This window comes from Pimephales promelas, chromosome 11 (genome assembly GCF_988280905.1).
Source record: "Pimephales promelas chromosome 11, fPimPro1.hap1.1, whole genome shotgun sequence".
Taxonomy (NCBI): Eukaryota; Metazoa; Chordata; class Actinopteri; order Cypriniformes; family Leuciscidae; genus Pimephales; species Pimephales promelas.
In genome coordinates this window covers 17,389,566-17,416,023 of record NC_142779.1, presented here as the reverse complement: position 1 = coordinate 17,416,023, position 26,458 = coordinate 17,389,566, and the positions used below count along the sequence as shown (strand labels likewise).

At 37.5% G+C, this 26,458-nt stretch overlaps 1 protein-coding gene across 4 annotated transcripts in view; it reads left to right on the top strand.

Annotated features, from left to right (window-relative positions):
- Positions 1-25,797, top strand: part of rtn1a (reticulon 1a) — a 32,300-nt gene extending 6,503 nt beyond the window's left edge. Inside the window, exons 2-10 of one of the 4 annotated variants that reach the window (XM_039671846.2) lie at positions 2,135-2,935; positions 6,623-7,519; positions 16,948-16,962; positions 20,481-20,688; positions 20,779-20,917; positions 23,446-23,515; positions 24,311-24,357; positions 24,775-24,833; positions 24,948-25,797. In XM_039671846.2, coding sequence (XP_039527780.2) covers positions 2,135-2,935; positions 6,623-7,519; positions 16,948-16,962; positions 20,481-20,688; positions 20,779-20,917; positions 23,446-23,515; positions 24,311-24,357; positions 24,775-24,833; positions 24,948-24,987 — 2,276 coding nt within the window. In that variant the 3' untranslated portion in view covers positions 24,988-25,797. Of the gene's footprint in view, positions 1-2,134; positions 2,936-6,622; positions 7,520-11,450; positions 11,774-16,947; positions 16,963-20,480; positions 20,689-20,778; positions 20,918-23,445; positions 23,516-24,310; positions 24,358-24,774; positions 24,834-24,947 lie in introns of those variants that run through there. The other 3 variants (XM_039671847.2, XM_089117128.1, XM_039671848.2) reach the window with 3 other exon arrangements.
- The last annotated feature ends 661 nt before the right edge of the window (positions 25,798-26,458 follow it).

Genomic DNA, 26,458 nt, shown 5'->3' with positions numbered 1-26,458 from the left:
ATTGCGCGAGGCCGGTGGCGTACTACCGATGAGCGACACATGTGAGACACACCGGTCTCGTATCTCTCACGGAGCAGAGGGGATTTTCTTAGCAATGTTAAAATGCACATCAACCCATCACTTGTTTAGCGTTCATGTAATCACAGTCACATGAATGGTGACTGCAGAAAGCAAAAGCTGAATCCCAGACATCAAGGGCTGGACATGTCCAGGGAAAAAGAGGATGGTAACTCCTACTACTCAGCTTTCTCCACAGAACAGAGCATGCTAGCTTAGCTTTCGAAAAGATGTCTAACACTACATTCTGTGAGTGAGATCCCACCCTCTATGGGCGGGTTGAGAACATGTGGAACAGCCTCAACTACTGACTGTAGTCTTTAGCCTCTGGCCAAATAATCCTCTGATGATGCAAAATGATGATTTTTGCGTCATCTGAGGGATTTTTTCCATACAAAAAAATACATAAATCTCTCGTCTCAGGGGGATATGAGGATGGAAAGCATGGTCATTTGAAATACTACAGGTTTTCTACTAGTACAAAGCTTAATGCTAAATCCTGAAGTTTCCCTTTAACACACAAACAAAAATGGAGAAGGTAATGTGTGGCAAGTTCAATGTAAAAACAACCTATCAAAATTAGCGTATGAAGCAAGAGAAATATTGAAAATAAATGTATGTTGAGGTGTGTCTTCTGACACATACTGTACATTTTTTTTATTTAGCTTTAATTTAGTTTTATTTCAGTTTTAGTAATTTTAGGACTTGCCAAGACAACATTTCTCATTTTCATTCAATCTTTTCATCTATGGCTGTAGGTTTTGAAATCGCATCATTCCCGTCTTCAAACTGTGGTCTGCCATTGGTCTATTATGATGTTATTTGCCACTGTAATTTTAGTGCAGGGTGATGGGCATGTAATAGAAGTGTGTACTTGTTATTGTAGATTTAACAGTCACAGGGTTCATTGTCAATTTTCATTAATCCTCTAAAGACTCGGCTGATTTCACAGAGAGAGCAGATGTTTACAGCTGTGTCTCAGAGGGTTGTGTGGGGTTAACAGTGGCCAACCAGTCTGAATGTCACAACATGTTCAAACGTCCTATCTGCTCTTTCTCTCAGTCCAGTGGGAATCAGATTTACAGGGAAAAGAATTTACTTTCATGTTGATTCTCTTTTCTGCTCTTTTGCTTTCTGTCCTTTGCCTAATATCTTTGTGTAGGGCTGTGTTGGTCTATTGTTTTTTCTATTTTTGAGTACAGATGCACAAATATACTCTAAAACTCCATGAGTATCTACATATTTAAATGTAGTAAATCTGACCTCTAACCGCTGAGTCTACTGTGTCATACATACAAAAGTCATACTGCTTTTTGAAGAGCTGAGGATCACCACCAACACCCGCCACTGTAGTGATCATTTTACATGGGATCGTTTTATAAACTTTCGTCGGAGACAACTGGGATTCACTGACAATCCACTGTTACTGGTGAACGGGGCCGAACCGACTATCTCCCGCCTCAGTCTTCATCCTACCGTCCCGAAAGCAGTTTAACCTAATATCACCGTCGGCACCTGTCCTGCGAGTGGGTGTGGTTTCAACGCAGCCAGCGGACACGCCCCCAGCGTTTAAGAGCAGAGATAACTGCTCATTTTTTCAAGATTTTGATGGCTTATTTTATGTACTTGCCGGCTTTTTATCATTCAAATTTGACTGGGTGGCTAATTATATATATATATATATATATATATATATATATATATATAATTATAAATATTTTTCTGTGGTGTGACAAACTCAGAACACATACTTAATTTTGACTTTACAGGGACTTTAAACTTAAATTTAAGTTTAAAATCTAAAATTTAAGTAGCTTTTTAAAATGTGCTTTAGAAAAAAAAACAGAACTGTTGTGCATTTTGAGACAAAACAATGGCATGCATTTTAGTCTGTGACTAGGCTTAAGCCTTGTCTGTTAAACCGGGCATTAGTAGATTAATATAGTGTTACTCATTCTGTATAATGCACTCATTCTTGAACCAATAATGGAAACAAACATCATTGAAAAATAATTTCAATCCAGACAGATATGGATTTCCATTACTAATGACATTTCTTGTCTCTCTCTTTCTCTAGATGACTCTCTGTCTGACATGTTTATGAAGTCATCGCCAGGAGAGGGTGATCTATACACCTCTCTTCTTTCCTCAAAGTCCTCCTCCAATCCTTTTAATGATGGTGCCTCTCTCTTCTCCTCTGAGGGCAACCGTTCTCCACCTGCTCCCACTGGAACCGACTCTGGAATCGGCATGACCCCAGGTGACCCCTCAGACCATCAGACAACCCTGCAGGGCTCACACAAGGCTGACCATTACAGCTACATGGACATGGGGGATGATCTCTGTGATTTTGGTAGTGTGGGCAATGCCAAAAACAAGCAGCAGCCTCCAATGTCTGGCTATGGAGATGACGAAGATGATGAGGACGAAGACGAAGATGACATCCAGGACTTCAAGTCTAAGATTCATGAAAAGGATAGTAAGGAATCCAGCCATGACCCCTTCGATCTGGGTCGCTATTTGGAGAAGAGCCCTCTTGGATCTGAAGAAACGAAGGTGAAGAACAGTCAGGAATCGGCCGGCGGGCAGCATGCCTTTCCGTACGTGGAGGATCCTTCGGATGAAGAGATGGCAGATTTCCGATCGTACCGTAGGATGGAAACGCCACAGAGTGCTAGTCCTGTAAAGATCACCGTGACAACAGAGTCCCACTCTGCCACGACCCAGCCAGTGAGAGAGTCTCCACAAGGGGGCATGTTCGAGAGAGAGAGTGTGCTCAGTTTTGGTCAGCAGGGTCTTCCCACTGTAACATTGTCAGAACCAGAGGACGACAGCGCGGCCTCGTCAGCTAACCACTCCCCGAACCACTCACCTACAGGTAGATCCCTCCCACTTGTGATTGAGAATTGAATTGAACTGAATTGAGAATGCTCTTTATATTAAATCCATTTCTGTATTTAAAGTGAATTTAATTAGGGGCTGCAAACCGGATGTAGACATGATGTAGCCTGGCTAGCGTTAGGCCGCTTCTCATTGAACTTGAGACGTGGTCTGGGAACCACAAAATTTTCTCGAATTTGAGGCGTGGTTTACGAATGCCCAGAGACGTTTATTGGGCACTACGAATGTCCAATGTCCAAGCTCATGGCAAATCGTTTCAAGTATACCAGATGATGTATGTAGAGCGAAAGAAATTAGACGAGGAAGAAGACAATGCGGGTCAGAGATTTATTAACATTATCCAAGGCTGCATCGAAGGTAACTTCACGTCTCCTGCCATGTTTGATCCATGATCCGTTCTGTGATTGATTGGTGAGGTGAAAATTTGCTCCATGGTATCCAGACTGCCTAGTAGTGTGAATAAAATCGCTTAACCAATTTTTTTTAACTCGAAAAGCAAAGTTAAGTCAAGACTAGTTATTAAGTAGTTTGAATTTGAAGCTAGTTATGGGCAGTATATATGAAAAAAGTTTAATAAGAGATGCTCAACCAACTGAACTGTTAGTTCATCCAAATGGAAGAAAAGGGGTAACATTCACTCTTGAAAAAAGTTTGAACTTTATTAGTTTTAAAGGGATGTTAGGCAATTTCGTAGAGGCTAGCAATAGCAAGATAGCTTTGAAAGCTTTAGATCCCACTCTCCCTTCAGAGTGTCTGTAAAACCACCCCTCCTAACACATGAATACGCAGGTCATACACGGCCAAAGAAGATTCTGCAACGTGCCGTGAGAGACTATGTTAAATTACCTCATGTCTCAAATCATATACCATTACAATAAAGTTTTTTTATTTGCTTTGGTGGTACTATTTTCACAAGTAAGGTGTACATTTTCAAAAACCGAACATGCTTGTAACACAGCTAATATTTCTTTCAAAACCTGATCCCATGCTTCCATTACAACATATTTCAGTCCACATAATCATGATTTCAAACACAGGATTATTGAACAATGTAATTAGACCATTTGGTCTAATCACCGAAACACAACAGTATGATCTTCTTTCAATTTAGCACTTTTAACAATCAGTTCTTTCCGCAGCAAACGATGCAAGATATATGTTTCAAATCACCCTTTTTGCTAAAATAATTACAGTAACACAAGCTTCAGATGCCACATTTACTGTAAAAATACACTTACATTACATAACTTGTGTAACATATAATCCATAATGTTTTTAATAGTGTCTATTCAGTGTGTTATCAAAAGGTGTGATGAAGTATGACACTGCCATGTGGTTGTGCTAGAACAGAGTTTGCTGGCAATATGTTCTCGCTGTATACCATATGACTGAATCTATACTGTAGTTGACCTTTACAGATGAAGGGTGATTTTCAGGAATGTGGCAGTCTCTACCATGGTAATCTGGCATACTGTTATGTAAAAAGATGTATTTGATGCCATCTGTCTCCTTTGGGCCTTGATTCATCTCTGATCAGGCTGATGTTACACACACAGTCATTGACTGTTTCCTCTACCCTGTACTCTATATTGCTCTATGTTCACAAATGGCAAATTTCTCTCTCTCACACACACACACACACACACACACACAAACACACATTTGTGTGCACACTAAACATAGTGGTGGTGGTGGTCAATTTTCTAAAAAGAATTTATTACATTTGGTTATTCATATCAGAAAAGATTTATATAGAAACTGTCTATGGAATCAATATCTATAGTAGGGCTGTCAAACAATTAATCGTGATTAATCGCATCCAAAATAAAAGTTTGTGTTTACATAATATGTGTGTGCATTGTGAATAATTATTTTATATATATAAATACACACACACGTTATATATATATATATATACTGTATATAGATTTATATATAATTTATATTATATATAAATATAAATATTTTATATTTAAATAATATTTTTTTCTATGATATACATGCATGTGTGTGTATTTATATACACAAAATAATTAGACACAGTGCACCCACATATACAGTATTATGTAAACACAAACTTTTATTTTGGGTACGATTAATCACGATTAATTGTTTGACAGCCCTAGTCTATAGAAATCTATAGGTATACAAAACGATTAATTGATTAATCATTAAGTTCAGTCGGATTAAATGTATCAAACTGAAGAGATGCAGTTTAAACGAGAAGAGATGCAAATAAAATGTTTGATTAGTAAGAGCGTTACAAAAGGCAGTTAATAAATATATAATATATAACAGTAATAATAATAAATATATAATATATAAATATTAATAAATAACAGTGAATTAAATATATATATGAAACAATTATTTTTTGTTGTGAAAAGGATCATTTGTGATTTTGTGTATTGTATTTACACAATTGATAAGTGCAAAAATGTTTGAAAAAAAAATGCACTTTTGATGATCTGTTGTCATATTAGCACAAAAGTTTTGAGAATGTACAACTTACTTGTGAAAATATTATCAAAGTGAATAAAAAAACGAATAATGAACGTAAACAATCCGGACTTGTACCACCTGACTGCTGCAGATTAATTTTGCCCTTGATAGTGTTGCCAGAGCAATTAATAAATCCGAGTCTGAGGACATGACTGCTCCGGGAGGAACTTCACTGGTTGCCATCTTGAAATTATGGTTACGACTTGGCGTGAATGCAGCATAAGCTCGTTGTTTTTATTCAAGAGGAATTGTAAAATTCTACAACTCTGCATACTGTAGCCTTTCAGAACGCGCCGTTCACATCAGATGTCTGCATGAGCAGGGTGCCAGGAGGTGTGGAAATTAGTAAATACATATGTTGACAAACAGGTGGGACATCGACACATCGTATCATTGCATTCTGACCGAATGCAATGATTGGACAAAAATATTTTGGTCCTGAGACTTCCACAGAAGATATATATATATATATATATATATATATATATATATATATATATATATACATATATACATATATACATGTTTTAAAATGTAGACCAATTCAATTATTGATTGTTATCAGGAAGTGAAGGAGGTTTCATCCAGAATGACAAAAAGCCTACTCTGTCAAGGCGACATAGTACTCAGACATAGTAATGGAGAGTATGACAGATAGATAGATAGATAGATAGATAGATAGATAGATAGATAGATAGATAGATAGATAGATAGATAGATAGATAGATAGATAGATAGATAGATAGATAGATAGATAGATAGATAGATAGATAGATAGATAGTGTGAAATACAATCAAATTCACAAACATTCAATCATTGTGTCATGAGTTATATGAGACATTTCTTCAATTGTGATTTCTATATTTTGGATAATTATTTATACAAATATATATATATTGTATTTATTTAGTTAGTTGACAAAACCGTTTTAAACAGTTTATTTCTCATAATTGCAACAAATTATTTTATCTCAATAATATTTTGTACTAATATTGAGGCATAAATGGGTATTAGAGTCATCTGGAATGTTATGGTCTTGCCTCTAATTAATATTTTTAGTACATATTTAAAAATTATAATGCATATTATATTTGTTCCATCATATTTTAGTCTTTCTTAAATTCGTACATTTTGTTAACTTACCTCAATCCTCTTTTTCAGGTCGCGAGTCTCCATCTGATGTGCTGTTCCAGCCTGCAGGAATGAAGTCTGTGAGCTCCACCCAAGATTCCAGCAGCATCAGCTCTCATCCCAATCTTCCTGCAGCCCAGGACATCAAGAGTTCAGCCAAACCCTCATCCCCGTGGGATCAAGACCTTCACGGCAGCGAAGACGAGTCTGGAGATTCAGAAATTGAGCAAGTGGCTGAAGATTCTGATTCGCCGATACACGACTTGACATCAAAGACCCCGCCCACAAAAGGCGGATTCAGTCCAGCAAGCAACCCATTTGAGCAGACCAGTTATACATCTGCCACTGATAAAGCTAGTAACCCATTTGACAAGCCACAAACCAACAAGGTCAGTGTTAGTAACCCATTTGAGCCACCTGGGGGAACCAAGGTGGGCTTTGGTCAATCCAGCAACCCTCCACTTTATAGTCTGTTACGTGAGGAAAGGGAGGCGGAGCTCGACAGCGACCTGCTAATCGAATCGGCTTCTGAAGAAAGTCCCAAGAGGGAGCAGGAATATTCTGCCCCAAAACCTCCTGAAACATCATCTCCCCTGACTACAAGCGTCACATCCTCGAAGCCCATCACAACCTCCTCCCCTCCGACCTCTCCCTTCAACGACCCCCCAGCCAACACCCTGAGAGAAACAGAGAAAGAAAAAGAGAAGGAAAAGGAGAAAGCAGTGCCTGTTGAGAAGCCCAAGCCGCAACCAGAGGACGGCTGGTCCACCAAACCCAGGCCTGCAGTAATGGGAACGTCTACAGTGACTCCGGAGCAGAACTCAGGCCAGGAGAAGGAGAATAAAAGCAAAAGCAATATTGTGAGTTCTACCACAGAGAAAGAGGCTGATCTGTCCTTGTTACTCCATAACTTCAGCAGACAGAAAGGTAAGATATGCTTATTCTTCCTCCAAGCAGTGTTGTTTATAATCATTTAAATAATATAATGATATTAAATTGGTAATGAAAAGGCATTTTATATACAAATAATGCATGTATAATTAATAGAGTTTCAAGTAAAAAATAGTAGTGGACACTAGTTGTTGTTGTTTTTTTTTGTTTTTTTTTCACTTAGTAGGTACGGGTATGGCACAAAATTAATTTCCGATCCTATAACATTGCTTTATAACCATGGGTGCTTTTAAAACAACTAATTAAAATGCTAAAAACAACACACACAAAAAAACACAACACACAAAAAATGTAAACCCCCTCCCCCCGCAATAAACACATTTTTTATTGAAAAAAAAAATCTGAATATTGAATTTAGTCAATTCACCACATAAATACAAATTCAATTCTTTCTCCGCCAAATTCTAGCAATGGCAGGGAAAGAGTTAATATATCAACACCCCATTTTCTGTTTATAAGTATGTTTTAAATAATCATAATTACAGCATAAATGCCAGAGAAAATAAATTTGCCAATAGGGGGGTCCTTTGAATATTGTGCTGTGACAATGGGAGGCCTTGGTGTCAAAAAGGTTGAGATCCTATAAGTTGAGAGCTCTACAGGATAGCATGTTTGGAAGCCAGCTAACATTAGCGCTGTGACAGAGAACATCCACTGATGCCTGACACTGACAGCTGTGATGAGAGGTGGTGAGTGTCCTGAACTGATGAAGTGATGATGTAGGAGTACCAGCTCATATCCTGTTTATCACCAAATGGCATATCTAAACACATTCATTACAAAAAAAATATTTTTAATAGATCCTGTGATGCAGTATATCACCATAATGGCTTACACGAGAGGTAGTTTACATAATTTAGTTTACAACATTTTCTACAAGTATTAAAAACGTAAACTACTAGTACCCACAAGTTCACTTGCAGTACGAATGAGAAACGTTATTATGAACTAGTTGTGCACTACACTACTAAGTGTACTACTGTTACACTTATAGTACACTTAAACATATACTTTTATAAACAGAAAGTGTGCCAATTTAGTCCCAAGCAGTATTACTGTAAAAAAAAAGAACACTTACAAGTTTACTACTAGTCTAGTACATATTGACATTAGTATAATATATACTAATAATATATACTTGAACTTGTGCTAGTTGTGTTCAGAGTTTTGAAAATGTGATTACAGATTGGACAAAAGGATGTTACATGTTAGCAATTAAAAAAAACTGTAAATCAGTACAGTTACAAGTTTACTGCTAGTATATATTGACATTACTAATAATATGTACTTGAACATTACTTAAGTATACTTCTTTTTCGTAAGGGATAGGTTAACAATTCGACTAGAATAAATAAATTCCCATTTTCTATACATATATGCATTGTAGCCAATAAATGCTTGTTTATAACTAAAGATTATTACTAAAGATAGATTATTAGATATGACAACATGGTCCTTTGAAAACGTTATGAAACCAGTTTCAATGTGAAGCCATGTTTTTGAAGTCATTGACTGGCCAGGCAGGCACACAGCCACAGACTGGGTCGACTGAGTCTGAATTAGGGGATAATCTCCCTCTAGTGGTGGGTTTAAACAACTGCAGTGTGGCTTATTTACATAACTTCCCAATAACAAAGAGCCAGCAGAAAAGCTCTAGTGTACCCTGACCCAAAAAGATATTACAGCTCCTGTGGTGTGGTATTTATCATTATTATCTTTTGTGAGTTAAAATCTAAACAACACATCTAAACAACATGGAATGAAGTACTGCTGTTGCTCATACTCTGTAGACTAATCAATACAATTGCAAGCCTTTATTTGGATATGTGTGGCAGGAGTGAAATTATATTCTGTTGGGTTTATGCACTTGTTGACTCCAGAACCAGAACACACATCTCTAAACATGCTCTTCTCTGGAGTCAGTCACCCTCTCAACAAGCGTTTGCGTGAACCTGAGAGCCATGCAATCATGACAGCGGTGGGAGGAATGACCATTAGAACAAATTAATGTGGTTTTGGATCAAATTGTTCTCTCCAGAAAATCAGATTTTATAGCTTGTTGTATTTTTATTTAGTTTTTATGTAACTCTCTTGTAAAATGGGGGCAGTGCATGCACAAATGATGATACAAACATGTTTTTCCTCATCATTTTGTTATTAATTCATTTGCTATGTTGCTTCGTTCATTCATTTCTTTATATTAAAGGTATAATATGAAGAGTTCAGATGCAAAAGCCTCTAAATGCCATTTGAAATTTTCATGACCATTTTTATCAAGCTTGTATATTTAAGTTCAGTAATTTCACTTAAATGACAATTAATAGGTAATCTTCATTGCCATTTAAGTGAAATTACTGAACTTAAATATACAAGCTTGATAAAAATGATCATTTTAGAAGAAAATTTCAAATGGCACTTAGAGGCTTTTGCATCTGAACTCTTCATATATTAGGTTGTATAACATACTTGTGTATATCTGATGTTGTGAATTGCGTTTACACACACACACACACACACACACACACACACACACACACGCACACACATATTCCATTCATTGTCTGGTGAGTGAAACTGAAGGTTCTGGAATGTTGGAAAAAGAGGTCAACGCCTTTTCTGCAGCTCTCCCGTAGATGCCCTGCAGAGGGCGGTAGAGACTGCAGTTTTATGTAACAAAGCTTTAGGTTTTTTAAGTGAAATACTTTATTTGTACATTCCCAACAGATCGCTCTATAGTGGTGAAGTATATCGTCACGTGAATGGGCGGGGTGTTTTTTAATGGGGTGATATTAAACCATTAAAACAACTATCACACTGCAATTCTTACTGAGACAATCTGATCTGGATCAGCAGATCAGCCTGTTGCCATAGTAACACGGGAGGCAGGGAGTTTAAACTGTTACCCTGGTGAGCGCTTTGTGGGAAGATGCTGTGGCCTATGGGAAACAGAAGACGATGATGATGAAAATGAATAACACTGAAATCGTCAAATACCAGACCTTATGTAAAAAATCACTTTTTGTTTCTCTGTTGTAATGAGAATGTAGCTCTATTAATATTTGTATCTCAGTTAACTCCCAGTTAGCCTGCTAAGTATGTACGATTGTTTCAGCAACGGAATTATTAGTTTTAAAGCCCAATTGCAGGATATAAACTAACGTTAAACAAACGTTTTATTCAGTAGCTTCAGACCTTGTTCACTACAGCGCCATCTTTGATTTTTAACTGTCTGGAACATCATGGACAGTAAAAGAGGTCTGCAATGGAAGCGAGACAGCGAGGGATAGACTTACCGTGTTTTCAGTGGCATCTGCTGTAAAAGCTGCATGCTCCCAGATCACCTACGTTTTCTTGAACTTCCACTGAAGTTATTTCTACATAGATTTAACTACGCTAGCAGACGCTCAGTCAACTTTCTCTCGAGTGTTCATGGGCCTGATTCAGTGCTTTGACCGTTCCAATATGGCAGGCAGCGGCCCATATGAAACAGCCACTATGTATATATCAAATATATCTATATGTCTATCCCTCACCGCCTCGCTTCCATTCCCGTTAAAATAAAATGAAAAAAAAAAAATGGCGCTGCTGTGAATAAGGTCTGTATGAGCTGTGGAAAATCGTATTAAGGGCAATTAGACAAACCGAAAATTCTCGGGCCAGCAGCATGTGTCCAAATTTATATTTAATTAGAAACAGTCTTAAAACAGGTCTTTAAGTGTAAAATACCGAACTTGTCCTATAAGGCATAATGCAATAAAATAATATCATACCACGAAATAAATAACCCATCAGACTCCACCCATTTTTAGCCAACAACAATACCACTGAGGTCACATGACCATATGTTTATGGACGAGCTTTGTTGAGTAGGGTGGGGCCTCTTTGATCTGAATACCCCCCATCTCGCCCCGGGCGCTGCATATGGTACGATCCGCTCTCTGCGGTGGAGGAGGCTGCAGTGTTTACGGTTTCATCCAGCAGACCGCCAGCTCTATTCTCCTTCTCTTTCTCTGCCTGTTTCCTTACTGAGTAGCTGTAGCGTCCCTCTCCCCAGTGCTCTCTTCTCTCCTTTCTGGCAATTCATGCCTTTCGGAGGTGTGAGATAGTGGGTCTCGGGAATATAGAAGATCAGCGAGGGAAAAACGAAAGACGACAGCAGCGAGAGAAGCAACATAGGAGGGGAAGACATGGATAAAGGGAAGTGCACCTGGAGCAGCTGGAGAGGACAGGGTACAGATTTCGTGTTTGTCCGTGTAAAACTGTATTTTATGGTATTTATCTGCGTATACTATGCCATATATTTGAGTGTGTATTAGGTTTTTGCGTTTTACATGAAGCCCCAGCTTCCTCTCGGTCTCTGCGCTGGTGGGACAAAGAGAGGAGAGGCATCTGTTTTGGGACGAGGGCTAGCAGGTGGTCTGTCTGCTTCAGAGTAGTAATGCTGATATGGAAACCCCGCTGGTTCGTTAGATTAGGCTCCGGGTGCCATGATACAGAGTTCAGGCTGTTTTTATCAATCTCGGTTACAGCAACGCTAGATGAGGCTGTCGCTATAGCAACCAGGTCACACCCATCCTGATTACGTCATTGTCTTCAACAGGCATCCATGAAACCAAGAGAAGGAAGACATTGAACATATTGTTGATTACATTCTGTGTATTGTATCGGATAATATTATAAACATGACATCTCTATTTTTTGCAGTGATAAAAAAAAACTAGAGTGATAGAGGGATGGAAGAGTAGGAGTTTGCAAAAAAGAAGAGAAATGCATGATCCTTTTAAAAGAGAAAAACAAAACAGAAAATGGTTTCTGGTCTTTTCCAGGAGAATGGCAGGCACATTTCAAATGTCCATCCAGATAAAGGTAGTGCAGACATGGCATTTATAGATACTGCATTGTGTGAATGTTAGCAGCCTGTGTTTTTAAAGCTACAGTATTTAATTACGATTGTGTTTAAAGCTGAAATTGTTGTCTTTAACTAGGTGAGAAATTCAGCATTATAGTTAGCCTGAAACATTCTCAGTATTAGGTGTTCTGAATGGTGTCTACTATGGGGTCTCAAGTTGTTATATAGGGCGTTTTATTCATATATATACATATATATATATATATATATATATATATATATATATATATATATTGTCTGCTAACACTAAAATGTCTAAAGTAAAAACATTAAAACGTACCATAGTTAAAAACCTGTAATATTGATTAAATGCATTTAAAAACACAAACCAGCACACAATGAACACAACACACATCACCTGTGAAAGGTTATTCCTATTTCTTCGGAAAATTCAATGTTGTCGCATCATTTATGGTTACTATAAGTGACGGCATGCTGACTGTTCCAAGATGCAGAGGGTCGAATGTGGCATCTACATATCTATAGTTGTAGTCAGAGCCATGTAGTTAGTTGCTAAGTGGTTGGTCACTGGCAAAAGTAAATCAAGTAAAAAAGAGTTTATCCTTGCGGTCCCTAGACATATTGCAGGCCCCTTTAAATGTGTTTACAACTACAATACATAGTTAATAGGTCATTAATCTGTTTCTACCTTTATGCATGGAAATGGACATTTAACAACAAAAACATGAGTCGTGTCCCAAATGACATACACACTATGAACTTATACAATGCACCATTTACTCAATTGTCTAATGTATAAATTTAATGAGGAAATTTGTGATAGTTGAGTGTGTGAAGTGTCCAACATCCCACACATTTTGGGATGCACTTATGCATATTTTCTCTTTACACTTAATTACATTTTCTCTATATTTACATCTACTTGTATGACATCACTGTTTTCCCTGCAGGAGCATATGACATCACTATGAAATCATTTCTTGTTTTTGATGATTCATAATAACTCAGACCCTTCTAAATATATTCTTATGCACACGAGTGAAAACATTCAGTGCTGTATTGTTAAAACCACTCACAGACCTGAAGCCGAGGTTTCTTTTTTCTTTCAACTCATTTATACATATGTCTGTAGCTAATAACTTAATTAAATCAAAGCAAGTAAATAATCAATAGCTTATTAATGGATTTATTCTGATTACACATTTACACTTAACAAAACCACTGCTTAAGTTAAGTTTTGTTTATTAGACTTAAATGGAAAAGTGTACACAATACATTTGTTACAGTATCTTTACTTAGTTGTGTTTATCTGTATATATATAGCGGCATCTTGGAAAATTCAGTATAATAATAATAATAGGATTGGTCAAGAGTAGTAAGGAGTCATCAGATACATATCTCTGTTTTTCTTCCTCAAATCAGCTTGACCCATCCCTTTCCTCTCACACGATATGTGTTGCAAAGAAATTAATCATTAGGAACAAATATTCCCTCTAGATTTCAGTTATTGTTGTATCGTTTGGCGGGGCTGCTCAGTGCTCATCCTGTCCACTTGGCTTCTGTTTCCCGTTTAGCTCTGGAATTGCATGGTTGTGTGTGTGCAATTCTCTTGATTCTAACATATTACACATCTCGGCTTGCAGAAAATTGGATAGTTTTTGCAGTTCTTTTATTCAGATGAGGAGCCCAATATACTCTCAGTACCAGGATTGTGATCGCAGTAAATCTGCTGCCTGAGTCACCTATTTTTTTTTATTTATATGACAGCAGCCCAGATCATTAACCAATAAGCTACCTTCAACCCTAATTAAAACTTAAACTGGCACAAAAATGTGGAAAAAAACAGCATTGTTGGTGTGGATTCAGTGAAGTGCTACTTGTTTTAAAGGGACTGTTCAACCAAAAATGTTATCATCATCATTTACTCACCCTCATGTCATTCTAAACCTGCATGATTTTCTTCTTTGATGTATAAATTGAGGTATTGTGAAAAATGTCTCTGTGTTTTTTGTACAGTGGAAGGCAACTGTAATCAATACAGTTTTGATTACCAGCATTCATCAAAATATATTATTTTGTGTTCTGCAGAATAAAGAAAGTCATACAGGTGACGGCATAAGGCAATGATGACAGACTTGTCAATATATTACTTTTGTGGCAGGGTGAACAAAAACAAACACAGTGTGTGTGGCCTCTGGCCAGATAAAATATACATACAATATTAGAAAGGTGGAGAATAAAGTGTCTAATGGGAGGTAAATCAGTGTGGTAAATCACCATGCTTGGACATTGTGAAGGTCAGAAGTGCAGAGAAGAGTTTAAGGAGATCACACATGCTCCCTTTCTGGTCTGGGATGTATTTCACAGCTTAGCATTCTATAGTGCTAATTGATTAAGAAAACCTGTTTTGCTAAAACATTCGCTAAAACGTTATCCAGATGTTCAGCCATTTTGAATGAACATTCAGGCTTTCAGTCCCAATAGTGTGCATCAGTGCCTGCCCATTTTCTCGAGAAGGTCCTCACTGCAGAAAACGAAATCCAGGGGGAGGAGTTAGATCCAGATCCAACTCCTCCCACCTTACATGTACCTAAACCTTAACCCTACCCCTAACTCCACCCCTAATCCTACCGATCTCCACCCCCAACCCTAACCCCACCCCTAATCCTACCCATCTCCTCCCCCTGATCCCTAACCCCACCCCTAATCTTACCCATCTCCACCCCCTGATGTCTAACCCCACCCCAATCCTACCAACCTCACCCCAATCCTACCAATCTCCACCCCCTGATCCCTAACCCCACCCCTAATCCTACCCATCTCTGCCCCCTGATCTCTAACCCCACCCCTAATCCTATACATCTCCACCCCCTGATCCCTAACCCCACCCCAATCCTACTCATCTCCACACCCTGATCCCTAACCCCACCCCTAATCCTACCCATCTCCGCCTCCTGATCCCTAACCCCACCCCTAATCCTACCCATCTCTGCCCCCTGATCTCTAACCCCACCCCTAATCCTATACATCTCCACCCCCTGATCCCTAACCCCACCCCAATCCTACTCATCTCCACCCCCTGATCCCTAACCCCACCCCTAATCCTACCCATCTGCGCCTCCTGATCCCTAACCCCACCCCTAATCCTACCCATCTCCACCCCTTAGATCTGGATCCAAATCTGCCCCCTGGATCTTGTGTACTGCAATGAGGTGCTACTGATTTTCTCAGCCACCTTGTTTATTTAGAACTATTTTTCCCATTCATTTCTCCCATGGGGACTTTTAAAAGAACTCTTTATGAGTTATTAGCTATGAATTCCAATCAGCTACGAGGTGAATCACAGAAAGACAAATTCTTTAAGGAGATAAATAACTACAGTCCCATGGAGCATTGTGAATGACATAATTGAAATAAATATGATGGAGATATATAAAACTATTGATCTAAAGGTGTTTGTTATGTAAATTATAGATATTTTACATTTATTGCGCACACACACAAACACACATACACAGCAGGTTGTATTGTTTCCGGTTCAGGACTTTAGTACGAGCTTCAAATAAATATAGAGCTATTTTACTCAAGATAGCTTCAAAAGAGTGAGCAAAGATTTAGATATTTAAATTGAATAAAATGGCATCAATAAAAGAACTAGGCTAGCTAGGTTAGCTGATTACCTTAAATCCATAGATATCGCCATCAGTTCGTTCTGCCGTTACACTGCTGTGACACTTGCTCAGACAAGTGGATGCAATAAGTTTTTTTTAGTTCATGTGACATTCACTATTAAGCCTATGTAGTCTTTCACAATGAATTCTGCTGTTTAAAAAAAAATAAGCTGAAATAATGTGGGCTGATGGTCGGATGGCCTCAACAAAAGCATATGCCATCGCTTAATAACCTTGTATCTCCCAGTTGGCCTGTCTTTTTTTTTTAAGTTATTGTAATCAGTTCCCCTACAGAGAAAATAAAATTTACTAAATAATTTTTTATTTAAGTAGCCCTCAGGCTTTTGCTTGTGGCAATGACTTTTGCATTTAGGAAGTGAATAGTTGGATACAATCTCAGCCTGGGTGCCAAGCTCTCTGATGCTATTACACTCCGACATTTAAACACCATCACACATGCACACAATTACCCCCCACCACCACCTTCGTATTTTAAGCTGGCCCCCTAAGCAATGCGTGTAAGGAAAACTGGAACACTGTATCTATAGCAACTGCTGCTGCCCTCTTTCTTTCTTTTCACACACACATACAGTACTCGATGAAACAAGATGGACAAATTGGGTTCTATGATGGGTCACACATAATCCTGCTTTCGATTGTTTTTGTTCAATCTGAGCTATTTGTCACTCTGTATACTGTGTGTGTGTATGTTTGTGCGTGTATGTGTGTGTGTGTTTGTCTGTCCATTATTAGCCAATGGTAGTATGAGAAGGCCCCCCTCCCTCTCATTCCCTGCCTTTCTCTCTCTCCTTTTGTGTGCGTTCCCACTCACTGTCTCTCTCTCTTTTTCTTGCTGTCTGCAGTCATGGGTGGTTCAGGTCAGTATCTCTCTATGTCTTCTGTTAGTTTTGGTGTTTTGACACCAAAAACCAGGGGCCTCTGTGATAGTATTGATTTATGAGTCTGTAGTGATGGAGTTAACTGGTTTTAAAAGATATGTAAATGCTGTGGTGCTGTAGTGTTCATATTATAGAGCCCATGTTAAGTCACCTAACTACTGTATATTCTTAAACACTAATATTATATTAGTTGACATTAGTTAGTCAATGATGAAAGGTGTGTGTGTGTGTGAGGAGAAAGAGTGTGAAAGAGTCTTGTTCTATTTAAAGAGGTGGTTAACAGAAGGATTTCTCAGAGTAGGAAAGTGTATCATTATCAAGGGTTGTGTTTCTAAGTTGTTTGCTGTTTAACATTATTATTGATGAGAAATAATCAGAATTAAAACATAGTGTATCCAACTCAGTCAAATCTAAAGTCTGCTCTTCATCTTGGAGAAAATCATTTGGAAAAATCTTGAGATAAAAATGGCCGATATTTCTGCCCTACTCTAAGCTCTGCCGGGCTAAATTTAGCCCAGTGGGACCAATGGGAGGATCACGCAGGGGACTACAGATGTCTTGCACACGCTAGAGTGTGACAGACCTGCTTCAGTGAGTGTGTGTAACCGTTTCTTCCGAAGCTGCAACCAAAGGTGTAAAAATACAGGTGTAAAAAAGAAAGAAAAAACATCAGCTACAGGGAGCTCTCGGTTTCTGCAGAGACTGAAGAGATGATTCAGAGATCTCAATCTGCTGGTTCGCATGGCAACAAGTTAACAATTCTACTTGCTTCCGCGTTGTGATATTTGGGAAAAAATGTAAAGATGATTGTTTTTCCTCCAGTAGCCAGAGAAAAAAGATTATCTCACAAGCTTGCATTAAACCTGCTTGGATGAATAGGCTATCATAATAATTTTAAAAGAACTTGCATACAAGTTTGCAAAGAAGTATACAGTTTCTTTGATCAGACGAATGGAGCTTTTATTATATACAATACTATTCAAAAGTTTGGGGTCAGTAAGATTTAACAAATTAATACTTTTATTCGGCTAGGACGCATTAAATTAATTAAAACTGACAGTAAAGACATTTATGTTATAAAAGATTTCTATTTCATAAAATACTTAAACTATATATTCATAAAAGAATCCTTAAAGAATCGACAACTTATCAACATCTATAATAATAAAAATATATATTGAGCAGTATGTCAGCATATTAGAATAATTTCTAAAGGATCATGTGATTGAAGACAGGAATAATGATGCTGAAAATTCAACTTCCCATGACAGGAACAAATTACAGTTTATTAAAATAAAAAGCAGATATTTTCAATTGCAATGTTTCACAATATGACTCTTTATGATTAAATGAATGCAGTCTTGATGAGCACGAGACACATTAAAAATTCTTAAAGACCTAAAACTTTAGAACGGTACTAGTGTGTGTGTACTTAAGCATAGCTAAAATGCTATATTGAAAATCAACACACAGGACTTTAACCAACCCGCATCCAAATATGACTACTTCCCTGCTAAATATTATATGAAAAGCAATATGTCAAATCAGTAGAACTGGAGAATATTTTGAGTTTCTGCAGAGCAGTGTGTTTTCCGACCCATATTGAATATTATATTTGGTCAGCGAGTGTGCTTGGTTTTAATCTGTTCATATACTGTATGCTCTAGACTTTTGTACTTGGTAGACGACAGATATGCAGTGAAAAGAACGATGAGACTGATTTGTAGGTTTGCGGAGGATTGTGTGATGTCTGGGCGGGTAACCAAAACATTTGAACCCTGCTATTAGTGGTCCTTGAGCAAGACACTTAAGGTTGCTTCAAGGGGGATTACTCTTGTTACTTAAGATGGATAACTCTATAGTGATGTTGCAAACATAAATTCAACTCCCTTAAAGGGATATTCCACTTTTTTTTTTGAAAATAGGCTCATTTTACAACTCCCCCAGAGTTAAACAGTCGAGTTTTACCGTTTTCGAATCCATTCAGCCGATTTTCTGATGTTTAGAAGAATATCAGTAACCAGACAGTGGAGTATAAAAGTGGAGTATCCCTTTAATAGAGTAACAGTTAGATGAGGTTTTGCCTTTTATCTGTGTTATTTTACATTGTCATACTTTACCATATGCAAACTAAACCTGCAATTTTAGAATGAGCAGGTTCTGCGGTGGCCTAAAAGTGTACAACCTTAGTTCATGCGCCCCTTCATTTCACTGTTATGCCTCTTAAATTGAAGTTAATACAGTGAAGGCATATAACTCAATGTGTTATTATATTACAGCACTTCTGATAACATGACTAGTATTTGCACTGCACATGTCTTAGCTAACGTAAATAATTAACCCAGTAGAGTGTGTGTGCACGCAGATGGTTAGGGTTAGATACGTTGACAACAGGTGCTGTGAGAGGTAGACAGGTGTGAACTGATAGCCTCAAGGTTACACTTTTGCAAGATATGCAGAATTTCTACTGTACTGTAATACTATCTTTGTTTACAATTATTTGTATATGGAAAATGTAAAAAAAAAAAATCATGGAAATGTATTGATCAGAAAGTGTCTCTAGAATGGGACTCATTCACTCATAATTGCAGAGATAGATTATTCGTATTTATATGCAAAGGAGAACGTCTCACAAAACAATTCTGTCTAATTCACAACATCTATGAGTTTAAAACACCCATGAGTTTAATTCACAACACATCCATAGACCCATGAGTTTGTTCTCATCCTACTGCTAATGAATCTATAGTGTTCTAAATGAGCAACCATGTGCCTGAGGTGAGGTTAGTATTTACATAAAACACAGCCAAACCATCTCCATAGAAGGGTTTTTCTGCACAACCCTTCGTCTCTAAAAACTTGCTTTTATCAGAGAGCATGATGTGCAGAAAGACCCTTGAGCAATGCCAATTGTACCATCAAAACCAGTTCAAACACAGTAAGCACCGTTTACAGACTCAGATTAGCTAGCTGTAACTGAGTTTTCATGCAGCTCGAGCCATGATGCACCTTTTACTGTGTATAATATATGATGAAAACTTTTAAGATGAAAATAAATAAAATTGTATCTCTTAACACATTTCTAAAGCCACTCAGAGTATATCATTTTTGCACACTTGCGGTTTGTGTAAATTTAGTAATCGATGAATCATGATTTGTTTGTGAAAGCGTTCGTATGCAGATTTCACTCAAATGTTAATTTCATTTAGTAGTAATAAATTGCCAATGCCCTTAACACTAATACATAGTGATAAGCAGCATAACACAAATACAAAACTGCTGCTAATTTGGGAGACGTCTACATAATCATGTTTTACAGGGGCATAATTTCTGTACTAAAATATAAAAAAGTGCAGAGAAACTTGCATCCTGTGAATTTGTAGACATGGTGATGAACAATCAGGCGCATGCTGTAATATTTGTGCACAAAAGTACATAAGAACTAACCAGTGGATTAAACTCTTGTTTTGATTGTTTTTCTCGCTCTGTCTTTTCAGTGGTCGATCTGTTACATTGGCGGGATCTGAAGCAGTCAGGACTGGTGTTCGGCAGCGTGTTGCTGCTGCTGTTCTCTTTAACCCAGTTCAGTGTGGTGAGCGTTATTGCGTATCTCGCTCTGGCTGTCCTCTCCGCTACCGTCAGCTTCCGAATCTATAAATCAGTCCTGCAGGCAGTGCAAAAAACCGACGAGGGCCACCCCTTCAAGTTAGTCCGAATCTCAAGTTTGTCGCCTTCATTTGTGCGTATTAAGCGATGAACATGTTCATCCATTCTCATGGCTTCTCTCTTTTTCAGGGCCTATCTGGAGGTGGAGATCGCTCTCTCTGCAGATCAGATCAGTAAGTATGTGGATAAGACTCAGCTGTACATCAACACCACCGTGAAGGAGCTTCGCAGGCTGTTTCTGGTTCAGGATCTGGTCGACTCCATTAAGGTGAAAACGGCTACTAATTTATTCATTTACGAATATTACATTACCAAATTTTCGATGATACTATTGCAATTTCCATTTGAAAGACAAAGATATAGTATTAAATGAATAGCTCGCTTAAAAATGAAAATTCTGTCATCATTTAATCACCCTCAAGTTGTTTCAAACCTGTTCGAATTTCTTTCTTCTGCACAAAAAGAAGATATTTTGAAGAATGTCAGTAACCAAACAGTTGGTTCATCAACTATTTGGTTACCAACATTTTTCAAAATATCTTCCTTTGTGTTCAACAGAAGAAATTTATTCAGGTTTCATTTTTAAGTGAACTATTCCTTTAAAGGCACACTCAATTTTGCTTCACATCAGTCTATATACAGACTTTTATTGGAATGGATGTAGTAGGTTTCAGTTACAGATGTGCTGTTATATTTGTTAAGGGGTCATATGATGATTCTAAAATAAACATTATTTTGTGTATATTGTTTAATGCAATGTCTTCATGTGGTTTTAGGTTCAAAAAGTCATTATTTTACACATACTTTACATTATTGCTGCTCCTCTATGCCCCGCTTTTCTGAAATGCTTTAAAATTCTTAAAGGTCCCTTGACATGAAATTTTCACTTTTGGAAGTTTTTTGAAAATTAGAGAAAATTAGCTAGGAAGTACGAACGCGAGAGCACAATTTGAGTTTTTCCTAGAGAAATGTCATGGCTTGTAAACGAGCGAAGCATGGCAGTTGATCAGTGTTTGGATTTGAACAAAACACAAAAGTATTTTTTAGTTCCTTCATCCGAGCCTCTGAAGAAACAATGGGTTAATTTTATTTTCTCTGGAAATGTGCCGACACAACTTCTTAAAGTTTTTGTAACTCAATGAACGACTGAAAATAAATCAATCGAGCTACCAAGCAACAATTTCTGATGTGTAGCCTAATTGTTCAAGTTCAGACAGGTAAGTTAATCTTTCTCTCAAAATCGTTCAATACTGTTTATGCATTAGTAAGTCAAGCCAGTGACTAAAATATCAACTTCACATAGTTTCTTTTAGTAGGATGAAAATAATCTTATTTAAATTCTGAACAAATTATACAGAAAGCGATCAAAGAACAATCTTTCCACACAGCATGAGTTTATCTGGACAACTCGTTATGAAATCAATGACGCACGTTACACTGCACAACGAAGCTCTTACTGTATGTACATCATCGTGTTTGCATTAGTGAAAGCATTAGAGATTGCAGAAAACTGCGTTGCAATGATAAGATCTTCATTCTCGTGATCAACAGACTGCCCTCTTCTGCTCATTGCTCATCACAACAACATTTTATGTGAGGAATAGATCTAAATATTTTAAAAACTACTCACGATTTGTTAATCTCGATAGCTGTAATAGTAAAAACCTATAATAGCTGTAGTAAAAGTATTCGAGAGAGTTTCACAAGTAATATGTAGCTATTTCATATGCAAGCATGTCATCCAATCACTGCAGTGGCCGGTTGCACTGAATCCCACGGCAGACACGCCCCTTCAAATCAGAGGCTAAAATCAGGCTAGGAAAATGTCCTTTTATTTCTAAATTATGACTATTTTTTATCTAAAAAATATACTAACATTATAAGGGCAACCCAGGAATAATAATAAAACAACCCCATGTCTGGGGACCTTTAAAATATGAAAATATACTTAAGCTGTGTCTGTGAGTCAGAAGCGCCAGACTGTAGTTTGCAAAGACGGAATTGTCCCACTTTTTAAAATCAGCCTTTGTGCACAGCTGGCCTTGTACTCTCCCAGGTTTTGGAAACAGTCCTCCGAAAAATGCATAGCACACAGTCTAATATTTTGGTTGTACTGTTCTGGAACAGTGTTGTTAATAAAGCTAAACCACTGTTTTTCTAATTGTGTCGTCTTTTTGAAGGCCAAACAAAGTAGTTCGGCTTTTGCAACGCAAAACACAGCGTCTCCACCACACGGCGGCAACAATAACATAGCAAGAATAAAAGTTAAACCTTCTTTCTTTGCGTATACATTTGGGTGGGGTTATGAAACTCTGCCCCTACTCATTGACATAAATTTGTGGATGCATTTGAACGAAGCGTTTTAGCAAAGGCGTGGCTAAGCCTTAACTTTTACAAAGAATATCTCTTTGCGTTTGAGCTTTGTAACACTGCAGATCTTATACATGCACAAAAAGCTACATAACACCCTAAAGATAAAGGAAAACAGGAAATCGCTTCATATGAACCCTTTAAACACCAAAAGTGGCCAATCATTTTCGAGGTTGATTTCATTAGGTCATGTGATCTCAAAGATGAGTGGCACCCACCAAATTTAGAGTGATAGAGCTGTTTTAGGCCCCTGATATGACTGCAGTCTTCATCTCATGTATAGTAGGTGTGTATCATTTTAAAAGATATTTAAGTACTTTTCATTTTGTTAGGCGGTGGAAAAAGTTAGTGAGTGTTAAAAGATTCAGACAAGCATTTAATGAAAACAGCTGTACCTTTGAATTGACATCATGTGTCTGTGTTTAGTTTGCAGTGTTGATGTGGTTGTTGACATATGTTGGAGCGCTGTTTAATGGCCTGACCCTGTTGATTCTGGGTAAGAATACAACACAAACATACAATGTTTAGACTCGGTATGAAGTCTCTTATGCTCACCACTGCTTTTATTTGATGATATATACTGTAAAACTGTAATATTGGGAAATATTATTACAATTTTAAATAACTGTTTTCTATTTTAAAATGTCTTGTGTTGGCTAAGCTGAATTTTCAGCATCATTACTCCAGTCTTCAGTGTCACATGACCAAATCATTCTAATATCCTCATGTGCTGCTCAAGAAACATTTTTTATTATCAATATCGACGTTGAAAACAGAATATTCTGAATGATATTTGTTTGGAGATTGAAGATTGAAGAACGGCATTTATTTATAATATAAATTTTTTGTAACATTATTAATGTCGTCACTCTCAGTTTTGATTAATTTAATGTGTCCTTGCTGGATAATTTCTTTAAAACAGTAGTGTACACAGTACACACTATTACGGTTCTAAACCAGCATTTACAGCTGATTAATTTACAGCTGTCTTGAAATTTTAAAGAAATGTTTGATAACCTTTCTCGTATATCAGCACTGATTCATGATTGTTGTTGATGTTCTATGAACTGCTCAGTAGTTTCTATTGTGTGAGTGTTTGCTGTCTGATTTCCAACCATATCTTAAGTACACACTTCCATGGCAGGAAGGTTGGTGATGTCACCAACACACACACTGCTGTAGGTCAGGGTGTTATAACCTTAAATGATGATGCAGCATTCTGTGAGGGCAGCTCATTTGTCTATCTCTCTGTTGTCCTGACTGTATTTCTCCTTTTTGTTTCTTTCTTTAGCTGTAGTTTCCATGTTTAGCGTGCCAGTGGTTTATGAAAAGTACCAGGTAATGTTCCCCCCAACAAACATTTTTCTTTCTTTCTAAGGTCCATGTTGTGCCACAATATCAAAATGCCTGATGTTGATTGCTATACCAGTAAAATTGCATGATGCTCAATGCAAATTTTGAGCAGTAACTAATAACTAATGCTTGAACATTTTTAAAAGTTACATTAAATTAAAATAAAACTCGTTTATTTTGAAATTATTCTTACAATTAAATAAACATCTCTAGACTTTTCTATATTACTTTATAATAATATAGTAAATAAACAGTGAATGGTATTTCTTTTGGTATTGTTTTTTTGTACTGAGCATATGGACAATGTATGGTTTCGTATGGACTTTGTACCAAAATACCAATGCATTTGACTTCCATATTGTCGTCTATTGTGAATCCTCATTCTCTTTCTCTCCCTTTCAGACGCAGATTGATCAGTACTTAGGGCTGGTGCGCACCCAGGTTAACTCAATAATGGGAAAGTGAGTTCTTTATTACTATTAACGAACCTTAAACCGTGTTGGGTCTACATAAATTTGATACACATTTCAGTTATTAGTTAAAATTAGCAGTCTAATTGTTTGTTTACATTTCAGGATTAGAGAAAAGGTTCCTGGGGCCAAAAAGAAGGAATAAACTCTTTGCTTCTGTACAAGTAAACACTTTAGCCAGTAAAAACTACAACTTTTGCCAGCACTGAAGGACAACAACTACACAGGAGGCCAATATATCACATCAAAAAATAATGATAAAAAAGCATCAACAAAAAAAAGATGGTCATGTTAATGTAACGGCACCAATAAACCCCCCTCCCCTGTTGCCAGTCACAGGTGAAGCCCTGCATAAATTACTAACACTGATTCACATTAATGACACCTTGTGGGCGATCGTAGAGTTATAGATATACCAGAGGGACACACACGCAGTGCTTCTCTCTTTCATTGCTTCCGATTTTTAAGTGCATGAAGTCCAGTCTTGAGTAAATATTTGCTATCTCTGCAGTGCTCTTCCTCTCTCTGCTTTATTTTGCAGTGCATATTTCCTGCTGTAAAACGTGACATGAAAATCATGCCTGTCATATAATCTCCTGCTGCCATGTCGATTAATCGCTTAATTCAACGTCACTGCTAGAGTGGCTCTGTGTACAGACATACTTATTAATATCAAGTTGAATTGTGGATTTTTTTTGTGTATTCGAGCACAATGATAATTTGAGGATGTTATTACTAAATGTGTAACTGTAATTTTTGCAGAATTGTAGGGATATGTGTAGGTGTTTAAAGACATGCTTTGTGGTCCTTCTCTAGGGCAAATGATGGTCAGACTGCAGAGCTAAACTCTGTGCAACTTTGTACGATGTTCAGTGTTCAGTTATTTTAAGGTCTTTAACTATTTGCACTCGGTATTTAATTGACGAATGAGAAAAATAAATGTTCCTTAATGTAAGAGGGTTGCTGTCTTGTCATTCATAGGAAATTGAGAAAGTTAAAGGGATAGTTCACATTGAAATCAATTTTTGATATGTTTTAGCTTACCTCAAGGGCATCCAAGATGTAGGTGTCTTTGTTTCCACAGTAGTTTCAATTTTGACATTTTTCGGTCAAACCGGTGTTGTCTGTCAGTCATATATAATGCAGGGAATGGGGGTCCACCTCAAAGAGCATGCACAGAGAAGTCCAAATTAAACATTATTTAATGACTTGTAAATGTAAGTACACATTGATGGCCTAAGAAACGAAACGAGCAGTTCGTGTGAGAAAACGAACAATATAGTTTTTAGTACCTCTTGGTAACAGCCGTCGAACTAATCTGAATCAGAAGTCCAACTGAACCTTCTCCAACTTTGCGCCGGAAGTAATCTCTCGCGCGTCTACTTCACGCAATGTTTACACAAATGCTGCGTCCCAATTCGCTTACTACGCCCTAAAAGTATGTACTCTTTTTGTGAGGAAAGGGTAGGCTACATACTTTTGAGTGTGTAGCAAAAGAGTAGGCAAGCTTTGGGACATACTATCACGCCATCTTTAACGGACAGCTCTGTCGCGTGCTGCGTGCATCCTGTCACCGTAACTGCCCTGTCGATCATCTTGTCACAGTTAAAATCCTC